The sequence below is a fragment of the Salmo trutta genome, chromosome 28 (assembly GCF_901001165.1).
Source record: "Salmo trutta chromosome 28, fSalTru1.1, whole genome shotgun sequence".
Taxonomy (NCBI): Eukaryota; Metazoa; Chordata; class Actinopteri; order Salmoniformes; family Salmonidae; genus Salmo; species Salmo trutta.
In genome coordinates this window covers 27,305,085-27,319,726 of record NC_042984.1, presented here as the reverse complement: position 1 = coordinate 27,319,726, position 14,642 = coordinate 27,305,085, and the positions used below count along the sequence as shown (strand labels likewise).

Here is a 14,642-nt window from a genome sequence, read left to right as displayed (position 1 = left end):
AAGAGCAAAAACGCAGCTTTTAAACAAATTTGCAGGGAAGATTGGAGTTGTGGTTTATGTCAACATCCGAGGTGTGAGATCAGTGAGAGACGGAGAAACGTGTTGGAGGCCATATATTGAGATGCAAATCGAGATAACATAGTCGTTTTTGAGGAATAAAAAAGAAAAAGTAAATTAATAATCATAATGGGGTCAAAACTGCTTTCAGAAATACTAGTCAGTGAACAAATCGCATCCCCTTCGCAACGCTGCAGTCACACTTTCATCATTTGTATTAAGTACTCTCACACCAATTGAGATACAGTAACATTGCTTCATTTAGGAGTAAACCTGTTTTATTTAGGAGTAAACCTGCTTTTTTAAGTGGTAAACCTTAGGAGTGTGTCCCTGTGACTCTACCTGTGGTCTTTTTTGCTCAGGTCCAGGCTGTGCTCTTGGATGGAGTCCTGGGAGGCCCCGGAGGTATGGTCGACTGGCTCCTGCTTCACTTGAACCAGATTGAACAGACTCGCTGAAGAACCAGCCAGCCCATTCCCTGAGGAGAAGCCAGAGAGAGAGAGAGCGACAACAAAGTTATTGTTGGTCAGCATTATTACCCTGTGACGAGATCCAATCTGACTCCTGTCCCAGCCGAAAAGAATACTCAGAGTGATAATTATTGCGAAATGATGTCAGGCCGTCAAGGCCTTTAAATGGTGATTGAGAGGCAGGAGATATGAGGGGAAAATACTCCTTTTTCAGCAGCACTTGTCACAACTCATTTGCTAGGCTGCCTCTTAACTGGTCATTAAGTCGGATGCTAATGCTGAGAGAAAGTGGCAGTCTCCGATTGCCCTCCCTCCCCCCCGCCCTCCTTCCCTTCCCTTCCCTTCCTTCCTTCCCTGGTCCTTGTTGGCCTGACAACGGCAGGCAGCCAATGCCAACTGAGCATGCCCAAGAGGAACAGGGCTATGTCGGTCAGATTGGAGCTGACAGCCAATCAGATCAGTTCAAATAGCGTGACCTCCAGATCGGATTTTCCTCCGAATAGGTATTCAGCAGATGATGTCGTGAGTGAGGACAGCAACGGCATGATAAATAAATAAATAAATAAAGACGAGAGGGGCGGGGGCAAAGACTGCTGACAGGAAGGGGAGCTTTCCCCCCCCCAATCCCCAAGTGATTGAAATATTAATTTCTCCTCGGGCGATATAGAGAAAGCCGGGCTTTGGGTAGACAGTAAGTGGTATTTTCTTCAAAAAAGAGGAACGAATGAGAGTGAAGGAGTGCCTGGCAAGGGCTTTTAGGCCTGTGTGCTGAGTGAGTGCATCGCCTGTGATTGGTATTGTGTGGGGCCATGTTGTTTAGGAAACAGGGCCTGGTAGTGACTGGTAGTGACGTATTGTGACGGGCAAGGTCGCGGAGGGCCAACTATGTGCCCTGCAAGAAAGCAGCTATGTGAGTGGGAAGTGGGAACCAGAGTCCCTGACTAGCAGATGACCCAGAGACATATCAAAGGCAATGCGAGTGGAAAAGCCAGTCTTGGGCCTTGTCAGCTCAAAGCTAAGGGACGGAGATGGGGATGTGTCAGTGTCATAGCCTTTTAAGCTGACAATGGTGTGGTGGTGGGGGGGGGGGCGGGGAAACAAGGAGGAGGGGGTCGAAGAGAGGCCGTTTTGTGGCTGGGGTGAGATCACTCCCCTAAAAAAGAAACCCAATGATTAACTAGCCAGACAAATTGTCATTGGGCATTACATCAAGTCAAAGACCTGATGAGGACACATCATATCTAGGAATATGTGACCAACACATAGACATTTAGTTAATCACATCAAAGAAAAGTGAATGTTCATTAAAAAAATTAAAACGCTTAGAGATCTCGGCAAAGATTCTTGTCATGAAAAAAAGGAGGATGAAAATTAGTAGATTTCAACGTGGTGTTTTTTCTGGATGTTCTCCAGGAATAACGACCACAATGTAATTACTCCGGCTAAGTTACAGAGGTCGTGAAAGATCCTTTGCACTCTGTGTTTAATTAGTAAACCCTTCAGAGGCCTGGATCTTAAAAAAACCAAAAACATTTAGTGAGTTGGTGAGAAATTGGTGAGAAACACTGATAAAAAGCAGTCTATACTGAACCCATGAAAAAATAATACATAGTTTACCACTGAAAACAAACAAAAAAACCATCTAAAAATAGCCACACGCTAAAAGATTTCTCAAACCTTTTTGACACCATAACCACTTCCTCTTCAATTTAGCCCAAATGTCCTGTTCACACATATTTTGCGAACAATAAGTGAAACTTCAGATAAAACCTAACCCCCTAAGTGCCTCTGAAAACATCTATATTCTCTATTACTGCTGTTTAAAAAGTGAACGAAACAGCATACTTGTTTTCTGTGCGAGTAGCCCTGTGTGTGCTGAGCTCCCCTCATGTTCTGGTGCAGTGGAGAGATGGAAGGGGAGCCAGCCCCATCTGAGGAGGCCCTCCTTCCCAGTCAGGCCCTCTCTCTCTCAATCTCCCTCTCCCCCATGTTACCTGCTGCCTGGAGGCCCAGAGGTGGAGCTCCGACTGACAGCCTGTGCTACCTGATCACACTTCCCCCGAGCAGCTGCCCTGCTCTCTCCCAGGGCCCCGTCCTTCTCCAACAACACCACCAGGCAACTAATCCTCCAACCCACCAGCATGCGGAGAAGCTCTCCTGTCTTAGCCCAATTTTCCAATCTGTACCACACCTGCTAAAGTCTCAGCTCGGGCCTGTAGCCTCGTCTTCTTTTTGCTCAGTTGTGACAGTGTGAGACTGTTTTATTGTCTTTTAGACATCTTTATTTACTATTTTTGCTACTATTTTAATGAGTAGTGGTTGTTTGTGTCTGAGCCCAAATAGTATGTGAATGTGTGTATGTGTGTGTGTGTGTGTGTGTGTGTGTGTGTGTGTGTGTGTGTGTGTGTGTGTGTGTGTGGGTGTGTGTGTACTTGGGCTGTGTGCGTGTGTGTTTTGGAGTATGCATGCATGCCAATGAGGTTGTTGTTTGTGAGCCCAAATTGTATGTGTGTGCCTGTGTGTATGTGTGTGCCTGTGTGTATGTGTGTGCCTGTGTGCATGTGTGTGTATGTGTGTGTATTTGTGTCTGCTCTTGCATTCTGCAAAAAACCACCCTCTCTCTGAATGCTCTGGTGCGCTGAGTCATTTCTGCCTGAGCGATTTCTGTTTTTATATCAGTTTGTAGGGAGAGAGAGAGAGAGAGCAAGAGAAAAAAAATGGGTTTTGTTCTTGCAATTTCTGAACTTAATTTCATTCCACCTCCATTTGCTCGGAACGAGCGCACGCACAGATAAGAGACCAATGATGAGGAAACATGTACAACACAAGCCCCGGGAGCCCCCTCCGAACGCCGTAAGAGACTTTTACAGGGCCCACTCTCCACTCTGTCAGCGCATTTATCTACAAATGGATTGCAGGTATCTAGCTAACCATCGGCACAATAACAAGCGTGGAGCAGTGAACCACGCCTTCAGTATGCCCCTTCAAGCCTGGAACGAGCAGTTTGTGACTGCTACATTCTCATCCACCATGGGCCAGTGATATTGGTTAGGTGACCTAAGTGTGCACTCTTTTAGCTCTCACTGCAGTAGAGTGACTCCACACTAATGTTGGGGGGGGGGTTGTGTCTTCCCCACAAACGTTGTGAAGAAAGACAGACTCTAGCTACATCCCTTTTTGAGGAGCAAAGTATTTCTACTTTTACAGAATTGTGCAGTAGCTAGCTCAACACCCCCAAAAAAAGAGGTATAAACGCAAAGAGAAAAATAAAATGGCCGACATACGCTAGAGCAGTATTTCCCAAACTCAGTCCTGGGGACCCCAAGACATGCATGTTTTGATTTTTGCCTTAGCACTACACAGCTGATTCAAATCATCAAAGCTAGGGCAAAAACCAAAACATGCACCCTTTGGGGTCCCCAGGACCGAGTTTGGGAAACACTGCACTAGAGCGTTGCTACTATTACAACAAGCTGTGTAATAATGTGTTGCGCCATCTCACATTCCTTTACCATAGACAATATATATTCACATTTTAGTCAGGTAGCAAATGCTCTTATCCAGAGCAACTTACAGTAAGTACATACATTTTTTATAACTGGTCATCCGTAAGAATCGAACCCACAACCCTGGCGTTGCAAGCACCATGCTCTACCAACTGAGCCACCACAACATCTTGAAAACACCCACCTGTGTCTTGGTGGTTGCCAGAGGGCTTGAGGGCAGCTGCTGCCAGCCTGGCCATCATTGGGGATATGAGGCCCTTGCTAGCAGAGATCTTCTCCATGATGGAAGAGGCCGAGGCGTAGGAGGTCGGCGTGGATGCCATGGCGCCATCGCTGCCCGCCGAGGAGCAGCCACCCTGGGACAGTGAGTCGGTGGGCATGGAGTGGGCGCCAGACGACACGGCCGAGATCAGGCTGGCGGCCGAATGGGGCAGCTGCATGGGCAGCCGGGGCATGAGCGGGAAGAAGGGATTGTTGACGCTGGCGAGGGCGCTGTTGGACAGCGCCAGTGCCACAGGCATGTTGCTGGGCAGTGCCTGGGATAGCAGGCTTGACATGCGTGCCGAGTGCGGCAGCGAGGAGGTGGGCTTGAGGCCGCTGTGGCCGCCGCTGGAGGACGACATCACCGTGGTGGGTGTGGCAAGCAAGTGGGCGCCGGGACCGTTGGACGACTGCTGGGTGGTGGGCGAGGCGCTCAGGCTGGAGTTCTTGCTGCTGATGGCCGAGAAGTCCATGAGGTCGTCGTTGCTCGACTCGTCTCCGGGTTCCTCCTTGGGCATCAGGAAGGAGCCGCCCGAGGAGAGGGCCATGACGCCTGAGGAGCGGATGTGGCGGCGCTCGTGCTTGCGCTTGTGGGAGGTCATCTGGCTGGTGGAGGTGAAGGTGAAGCCGCAGCTCGAGCGGATGCAGTGGAAGTGGTTGGTGGCCTTGCTGTAGACACAGCCCTCGTATTTGCACTCCTCATACTTGTAGAACTTCTTGAAGCCATCCTTGGCATACGCGTCATCCTTGATGTGGTAGCTCTTGTGCTTCTCAATGTCACACTTGTTCTTGAAGGTGAAGGTGCACCCCGGGCGCCTGTGGAAGGAGGGAGGGAAGCAGGGAGAAAAGTTCAAAAGATGTATATAAGGCCTTTTCAGTAGAGTGGAAAAGTTTTGAGACAGTCGTGGATTGAAGCCACATAATCAAAATACTTCATAATGGAGGAAGGTGACACAATAAACCTCCATTGAGATATCATCGCTTTCACAACTTACCAGAGGTGTTTTAAACTGTGCCAGCTAAGGACCCATTCTAAATGACTGTTCGGCAAAACCAAGCATGTTTTCAATTTCAATCTCAACTCTTACAATCCAATTTTTTATGTGGAGCCTACCAGCTCATCGAACCCAAAGTATGAGGCAGATTCAAACTACAGTCTATGAAAAAATACATTGATTCCGATTTCTTTGGGCAATCATGGATGCACACATTAAACAAAGTGGCTGGTGTGAGTTAAACTCAAATAGTGTTGAGACCTGGTGAAAAGAGACACCTATAAATACAATCTCTATCTCGATTACGGGGGGAACCTTTGTGTTCTGATCTCCTGACCTGCAGTGGAAGTGGGTGGTCTTCTGCCCGTAGAATTGGCACTCCACCGTCCCACAATCCTCAGTGGCACGAAACCTCTGAAAGCCATCGTTGATCAGCTGGGCGTTCTTCTTATGGAAGTTCTCGTGAGTCATGACATCGGAGGTGCTGGTGTATACCTTGTTGCAGCCCACCTGCAGATAGAGAGGGGAGTGTGGGATTGAAGCTTTTCAGTAATAGGCAAATAAATCTACATATTAATGATTCATTCATCAACTTATTCTTTACTTAACCAGGTAGGGTACTGAGAACATCATTTGTTACCATAATAACCTAAAAGAGGTGTGGAGACAAACCTTCAACTTTATTGACATCAATGAATACATTTCTGACACCAATCTTTAAGAGGCAACCTAGCATTGATTTACATTGTTTTTGTTTGTTCAAATAGCAGTGGTTTGGAACAGTGACTAAGTCAGACTTTTTCACAGCGGGACCATTAAGAGAACTGAGAAAGGCTCTGTTGAGAAATGAGCTCAATGTGGTAAGAAAGAGTGGTGACCTAGAAATTGTAAGACGGACGGAGGCCTTTTTTTCAAGTTCAGCTACTTGTCTGTGTGACAAGTCGAGAGACCTTATCAAACATCATGTCAAGTAAAACAAGGCAAACCTGCCCTGTCTGAAACATTGCGACGTGACAAACTTGAGCAAGAGTCAGTGGTATAACTACCAGGGTCGTGTGTGGTTAAAGAAATACCTTCCATTTAAGGCTTTATTTTAAGCTGATGCTATTCATATTCGGAGCGCTACAGTATGCAATCACCGCAACCTAACTGTAACTCACAGAGCAACTTGAGGGGAGGAGGGGGTAAGAGGTGGGCAGGTTGATTGTCACTTTCTTTAGTTTAAAATGTTCTGGTACTCAGGAACCCTCGGGGCCCGGAGGAAAATACAGCTAATGTTTGAATTAAAAGCAGCAATTGTATATCATCCCTGGCACTTTTTAACCGGCGCAAAAGGGGCAACTTCTCCATATTGAGTCAAACAATGAAAAAAATGCCACTCTGTTTTTTCCCCACTAAATCAGAGGTGCCTGATGCCAACATCTGCAGGTTCTCAGGCCTGTTAAAACAAGGGCTGAAACGTCTTAATAACAATTACGCCGTTAGGGGGGTTTAAAAAAGAATATATCTCAGGCCATCCAAGCCCTGGGCTGCTGGCCTGCCGGTGAGAAAGCACTCGGCACGATGACACCTTGAAAATAAGCAGATGTGGAAAAAAATTAAACAAATCCGGTGGGGGGAATAATCTTCAACTCGTCGCTTGGTACTAAAAGATGAAAAATTTTCAGTTTATATAAACAACTAACTGAATTTTTACCCAAGCCAATTAAGGAGCGAGGAGAGAGTAGGGGAGGGAGAGAAGAGTGCTGCCGCCGCCGCTGCAACGACATGGGTTCATCCCTTTCATTTTTATATTATTTACTTTATGACACCTTTTGTTAAACGCACCAAAACTGCTCTTAAATGGCAATTTGGGCTTAATGGAAAAAGTGGAAGAAGTGTAATTCCCTTTTATAGATACAGTTAAAGTGCAGAGCTCTCAAGACTCGGAGAGCTCATCGGTGTGCGTCTTGTCATGCCTGAGTGGCCTGGTTTTCCCTGGGCTTGGCATGGGGGCCATGTCTCTGCTCACAACTTTTTTCATGTTTTCTGTGGGAGGAGTTTATGCTATACTCTCCATGCCACCCCAAATTTTCCCCTAAATGGTATCACTGGAGAAATAAAATGACAATCATTTTCCTTATAGGCTTCTGGTAGATTTGGGTGAACTATCCCTTTAAAGGACAGACACACTGAATCTGTATAGCTAGCCAATTCTAGAAAATGACTCCAGTATGTACCGTATATCCGGTACTGTGGTGTGTGACTCTGGAATGCAACATCAATGAATTATGCATGACTCTGCAAAATCCCATTTCACAAGAAGCCTCAGATCTCCATAGGTGGCAATGGTCATGGGTCTGTAATGTGTGTGGCGGAGTGCCGTGTGTGCGCGTGTGTGTGTATGTGTGTGTTTGTGTGTGCATACCGTATTGGTGTGTGAAACAAGAGTGTGTATATGTGTAGCACATTGGGATGTGTGAAACTTACTCCTGAGCCAGAAGTGTCCCCACTTGCGCCAGCGAATAGCTAGCTTTTCGCGTAACGCCGACTGGTAAGACGCTTCAGGAGGGCGGTCACGTGCTAGCAAAGCAGAGGTCCAGGTTTCGAACCTCGTTGTGAGCCGAATCAGGAGGAAGTGGTATTGGCTAAGCTAGCAGTGTGACGTCCTTTATAGTTGATGCCGTGACCCGGATGTACAGTTGTGCTCAGCTCAATGCTGGGGTCGCTGTTGAGTAAGTTTGAGGGGTGAATGTAGCACATTGGGATGTGTGAAACTTACGCCTCAGCCTGAAGTGTCCCCACTAGCGCAAGCGAATAGCTAGCTTTTTTTGCATGGTGCCGACTGGTAAGACTCTTCAGGAGGGCGGGCACGTGTTCTAGCAAAGCAGAAGTCCTGGGTTCCAGCCTCAGTGGAAGCCGAATCAGGAGGAAGTAGTACTGGCTAAGCAAGCAGCGTATCTTTCAAGTGTGCGTGCGTGCGTGTTTGGTGTGTGTGTATGAGTGTATGTGTGCATGTGTGTTTACCTGCATGCAGTGGTAGTGGGTGCTCTTCCCGTTGAGGTGGCAGCCATGGTAGTAGACGCTACAGTCGTCCAGTGGGCTGAAGCGCATGAAGCCATGCTGTAGGGAGTTGTCCCTCTTCTTGTGCATATTGTAGTGCCTGATCACGTCTTGCTTGCTGGTGAACCTCTGCCAAGGGACAAAACGCACGGCAACAGATTGGTGTTTATTTAAATAGTCACAAAATCAAGTCACTATTGCTCTGGAAACAGCTGCAAAGCGCAGGAGCCAACTTGCAAAGTAGGAGATGAGGCTGTGTGTGTTGCAATGGAGAGGGCAAGACTCTCTAAGGACTTTATTCATATTTACATACATGGCCTCTACATGTCCAGGGCTATGTATGTGGCACTGATAGGTAGCAACAAAGACATATTTAAGAAGTGGAAAGTCTTCGGCTCGTATCTCTATTATTTTCCATTTCCTCCGTTTTTTTAATTAAGATGGATCACTTGACATGCAAGATCACAGTTCCGATGTTCCTGGCTTTGGCAAAATTATGTTCCGTGCAGATGGTTTCTCAGACGTGCAACGGGAGGAAAAAAAAATAGACAACAAAACAAACAAACAAACAAGCTAACCAAAAAACGTTTTCCCTTTCAATTCCCTCACCGAGATATGATTCCATTTTTAATTAAAGCATTAACAGTGCAGTTTTCGCGCCGGCTTTGACTGTAATAAGGAGGGAATATGCTACGATACCCTCCTCAAAATTAAAAAGCCTCCTACACTGAGGAGCGGAGAAGAAAAACAGAAAAGGGACTCTGGAGAGACCTAGAGCAACCAAATCTGCAGTAATTGGGCTTAAGCTGATGTTACAGGAACTGTAACTAGAGAAGCCTGAATCAATGACTCTGGAGCTACTTATATCCATATTTATGTACAGTAGAGAGATAGATCAGGGGAAAAATGTAATTCAATCATTCTAAAACACACACAATTGCTTCTACAAAGTATGGTAATTCCTGGTGTGTCAAGCATTTGTATCACCAAGGCCCAAGTGAATGGCAGCTGGTTGCCATTCCTTAGATCTTGACCCACCCCTGAAGTTTTTTGTAACCCTGTAACTTACAGTAGTACTGTATCATTCTGGCTGAGGATTTGTCACTAATAACTGATCTATTGATTTACCATAGAAACATTTTTTCATTCTGGAAATGATTATCTTTGGCAGTAAATGAGGACGAGATGAGAAGTTGAGCTGTGGACGTCCCACTGCGTTCGATCCGTTATGGAAGCCAAAATAAGCCTGGTGATAGCTGACTAGGGTAGAAGAGCCTCTTTTCAGTTGGAGTCTGGGAGCTGGAAGCCACTTGACATGCACCATGTATTTTAGGATTCCCACCACTGTAGAGGATGCACACACAGGCCCATGAAAGGAGAATGCCACTGAGCCTGGCAGCAGGATAATATTCCAGGAGTGTGTCATGTAACATTTCATGAATTATCACTACCAAAGGAGGTGCTTATCTTAGCTATGCCGTTTTTTCCGGATATATACACCCAAATGTCTCGATTTTGAGCTCTGCACTTCAAGTCAATGACAGATGGGGACTTGACCTGATGACCCCAACGAAAATTCTAAAGGACGACTTGAAATCATTTCAAAGCCTTTTTTCTCTCTATTATATTCAGCCAAGTATCCATCCTGTCTAACAATGAAAGCATGACTTGTGAAAAGTCTAGATGTTATGCTTTGTGATTATTGCTACAGATGCCTTAATTCGGGAAAAGCGGGCGGAAAGACTGAAAAACATACCGCTCAAGTTGCGTGAGGATCTGACGTCTTTAACAAATACACGTGTGTTTGTCTAACTCTTTTAGACCATATGCTAAGGCAAACACACAGGCCTGTATTCTGATCTCCTTAACACTTTTTTTCCTCCCTCCCTGTGCCGTACATGACAACGCTTGGGACCGGGACAAGATTAATAACGTGAAAGGGGATTAAAAGCAGACCCAGAGCAACGGCAGATGTCTCCAGGAAAATGTAAAAAAAAAACCACATTGAAAAGGAACCATATTTCAAGCATATTTACAATTAACCCAGGATAAAAGGCCAATTGTCAAAGACCAACTGTGCACGGAATCAGCTTAGTGAGAGAAAAAAAGCCTTTGCTCTCAATTGGACGAGTGCCGGCAGTCATAACCTGTTCGGTGGACACACGTCAACAACGTTTCATCTGTGCATGCCTTTGTTGGGCATGAGCAGAGATGAAGTGATGACATATTATTCATCTCTGTATTTCCTAGAACCCTTAGTATTCCCCGTCAAGAGGTCAGGAAAACACGGAAGAGGATTCAAACTCTGTGCTCATACACTTCCCCATATTTGTGAACGGGACACTGAGTTATAGAGGCGTCTCTGAATCACCCAGCGACACCGTCTCTATGGGTTCTCCCTAGCTGAAGTTGAGACAGTAAGGGATGTAGAGTAGAGTACAGCACAGCGCAGTACATTTGGAGGCACTGAACCATGGCTGTTAAGAGTACAGCATTACCCCCGCTGCTGTTATCTCGTTTGTCATGGTGACACGAGGCAGGGCCTAGACTAGAGAGAGGGGAAGCCTGCAATTTGTGGGAGATGGGGAAACAAGGCAAACATGTGTCTGACTAGGCCACCTAAATAGGGGGTGTACAGTGTCCATTTTAGGTCAACATTACAAAACCTTGTATAAGTAATAGGGACTTTTGTCATCGGGAGTGGGGACATTTGTCATAGGGAGTGGGGACTTTTATCAGAGGGAGTAGGGACTTAAGTCATAGGGTATAGGAATGTCCTAAAATGTACACCTTAGCGGTGTTCACCAGGGTGTATGATGTACATTGTAGGACATTCTCACAAAACTTGTCATAGCAAGGGACTTTTGTCATAGTACTGTAGGGGTGCCCTAAAATGTATAACGTATGGGGTGTTCAGCACACAGCTACTCACCTGGTAGTTGCACTCCGTGTCCATGCAGTGGTAATGCTCCCTGTATTGGTAGGCACAATGCACATGTCCGCAGTGCTGGCTCCCCGAGAACCTGGAAGTCAAGTGACAAAAAAAGGGGTACAGAGTTACATCACGGGCCATGTGGACTTTACACTGAGTGATTTTGTCATGACTAATCAAGGTACAGGTGTAAAAGCTGTGGACACTCCAATGCTTCTTCTTAGAAGACAGTCATAGAGCAGAAGTTATCTTCACAAAAAAAAGGGGCAGAAAAATGATGTTACTGTGGTATAAAATCATGCATGCTATTTTGCAATGATAGTATTGTCTGAATATAAACTCCCTCCCTAATTCTCTTGGGTGCATCCTTCGCTTTCTTCTGGCGATTAGTGAGCAAATGGACAAAAACATCACCTTCATGAAGGGAAACACCTGTTTCTATTCCTGAAACTTAACCTAACCCAAATTTCCCCCCTTTAACATTCAAGTTGTCTGTCACTACCAAAAGGAAATCCAATCACCTCACAGAGAACTACCTCCTAATCCTAACCATACCTCCAAAACAACTCATCTCGTCACGCAAATACGTCTGTTTTCCGCACACCGCCACAATTGACTCGCCTGTCACACCAATTTCGACTCAAATTAGCTCCGTTTATTTCAAAAGCAGCCGGTACACAGACACTTATTAAACTGTAAACCCCACGCATGATTCCCCTCATTTGCCTTTTAAACCTTGCCAAATCAATGTTGTGGAGTTCTCTCTCAGGTTAACGGCGCTTGCTTTAATCAAAGGAAGGTTAGGTTCTGCTGAGAGGCTTGAGTGGATCTACACGCTACTGCCGCCCCCTCCCATCCCCTTCCTCCTCCTCTCGACTGTAAGAGTCTGACTCGGTAAAGACTTCTCCAGGTAAAAGAGTGGGCACCATTTCCTTTGCGCGTTTACTGATGACTGTTAAAAAACCTCCAATTACGACTGAAAACACACAAATAAACATTTGGACTGCCGCTGCCAAGAGTACCATCTGCTCTCTCTCTCTCTCACTCGTTCTCTTTCTTTCTACCTCTCTTTCTCTCTCTCAGTTTTTTTGTTTGTTGTTGTTGCCTGTAGCCTGTAGGATTATCCTAGGGCTGCATTTACAGATCACTTTGCGGAGTTCATTAGGCTAATTGAACGGCAAATCCACTACCTTTTAAAAGTTGGTGGTGTGGTGGGGGGCTCAGGGTATGGTGGTGGTGGTGGTGGTGGTAGGGGCTTCGGGAAGGTTTGACGGCTTCTTTAGAAAAAAAAAAAAAACAGAAATGGAGCTAACAGTAGAGTACATTACACACACACACACACACGGTCACACACACACACACACACACACACACACCAACCAACTCTCCCACCATCGGTGCTTTTCTCAGCCCTACTCCTCTATGGACTGTGCATGTACACACGTATTCGGACACACGCACACGCTCAAGTACACACACGCACACACAGCCCCCCTGGGACTGTGGCCCACCCCTCTGCTCATTGCCCAGCTGTATCACTTTGCCTATGGACAATTCCCACTTGCCGCGTCAGGGGGCCTAATGGGCCGCTGCTATTCAGCTGCAGATTAAATATTAATATCACAACGATACAGAGATTGCGGCACATCTCTTGTTACAATAGAGTCAACGCAGATCAAAGTGCCGCGGCAATAGTGGGTGCATGAAAGCATTTAAAGAGGGAAAACTGCGACTAAACACTACCAGGGAAGCTCTTTAAAACATCAAACTGGTGCGCGGCAAGGAGATAAATAACTTTTCCCCCCTTGGTTGGTGAGGGGGAGGGGGGTGGAAGGTGGGAGTCAACAACATTTACAAAGCTGGGTTTTTAGCATAAATGTGCGCTCATTAGTTGTGGCTCCAGAGAGATGAACCTCCCCCTCCCCCCTCCCCCCTCCCCCTCCCCCCTCCCCCCTACCCCCTCCCCCCAGTCTACATTTGCCCTTTTTATGAGTCCTCCTTTTCTGTCTTTTTTCCTCCCTCCTCTTCCCTGTCTTTTTTTCGCTCTCTCTCCCCAACACGGAAATTGAAACTGTATCTGGGCTTATCTGCAGCCTCCCCGTGCATCAACTACCGAGATGTTTAGACAAATTTTATGCATTATGCAGCGCAAATATCAAAACAGTTCTTGGCAGTGCCAGCAGAAGCCTCATTAAAAATTCCTTAATTAAATCTGCAAAATGTAATCAGTCCAAGGAAGGTTTTGTGTGTGTGTGTGTGTGTGTGTGTGTGTGTGTGTGTGTGCATGATGAAAATGTGTGTGTCTGTCAGTGACAGTGCTTTTGATTTGTGCCCTTCATGTTACGGTTTGGAGAAGTAATCATTAACGCCAAAGCCACTTTGGGCTTTTGAAACAGTGCTTTTCCTTTCTTTTTAAAGTGAAGAAATAAACAAGTGACAATCACCTTTCTAGTGTGGGGTTCAAAATGACTGGCGAATGGGATACTGTGTTGCCTACTGAAATATGAGATTACCTTGCAATGTTTTGCCTCCGTGTTTTGTGAGTGATAAAGAGGACAGTTCAGAGACCATGCAGCCATGTAACCAACAGTTTCACTCTATATTTGTTACATACACCGCCGCACAGTACGCTTGAACTACTCAAGACCGACATGCAAAGTGTTCCAGTATACTGTAGTAACTTTGTAAGAAATTCTCCACCTCAAACAGAGTAAGTCCAACCATCTTGTCAGCACACCTCTCACCACCATAGAAACCATCTCATGCCTCGTTCCTCCTAACAGAATTCCACTTCCTCTCAGTCCGTAAACTCGCCCTCTTACTATTTCCCTCACTTTGCAGCACAAAACTTTACCTCTACCACTATTTTACACGTCTAGCTTCATCACTGTGTAAAATACGGCATCAGTTAATAAAAATACTTTGTCTCAATGTCCGGGACAACATTTGTTTCACCGGAGAGGGAGGATTTGCATACCTGGCGATATATTTCTGGTACAGGTTGACGTCCTCTGTGACGGGTTTCTCAGGTGGTAGGCCGTTCCTAATACAAGCAAACACAAAAAGAGACAGGATTAATGGGGTATTGGGTGCACTGTTAATAAAAACAACTGACACAATATTTACCTACAATCTGTTTCAAACTACCGCAATCAATATACATTTTCTGTGACGCGACAGCGGTTTTCACGTGGGTTTGAATCAGGAAGGTATGAACAGACTTTTGCATGGCTTTCCAACAATGGAAGGCAAAAGGCAGTGGAAAAGCGCTATTTTGGAGAGTGCTCATATGCAAATCTAGATAATGGGTATAGGCAAAATCTTTTCTAAAGGTCCCTAAGGACCCTGGCTCCAAAGGCTGTTGTCATGTCTCATCAGG

At 45.9% G+C, this 14,642-nt stretch overlaps 1 protein-coding gene across 11 annotated transcripts in view; it reads right to left on the bottom strand.

Annotated features, from left to right (window-relative positions):
• casz1 (castor zinc finger 1) overlaps positions 1–14,642 on the bottom strand; it is a 257,172-nt gene that overhangs the window by 14,054 nt on the left and 228,476 nt on the right. For 8 of the 11 annotated variants that reach the window (XM_029719434.1, XM_029719435.1, XM_029719431.1 and 5 more), the window contains 7 exons: positions 14,241–14,306; positions 12,454–12,540; positions 11,264–11,354; positions 8,296–8,460; positions 5,627–5,799; positions 4,218–5,110; positions 400–535 (listed from right to left, as the gene is read on the bottom strand). In XM_029719434.1, coding sequence (XP_029575294.1) covers positions 400–535; positions 4,218–5,110; positions 5,627–5,799; positions 8,296–8,460; positions 11,264–11,354; positions 12,454–12,540; positions 14,241–14,306 — 1,611 coding nt within the window. The remainder of the gene's footprint in view (positions 1–399; positions 536–4,217; positions 5,111–5,626; positions 5,800–8,295; positions 8,461–11,263; positions 11,355–12,453; positions 12,541–14,240; positions 14,307–14,642) is intronic. The other 3 variants (XM_029719433.1, XM_029719439.1, XM_029719437.1) reach the window with 2 other exon arrangements.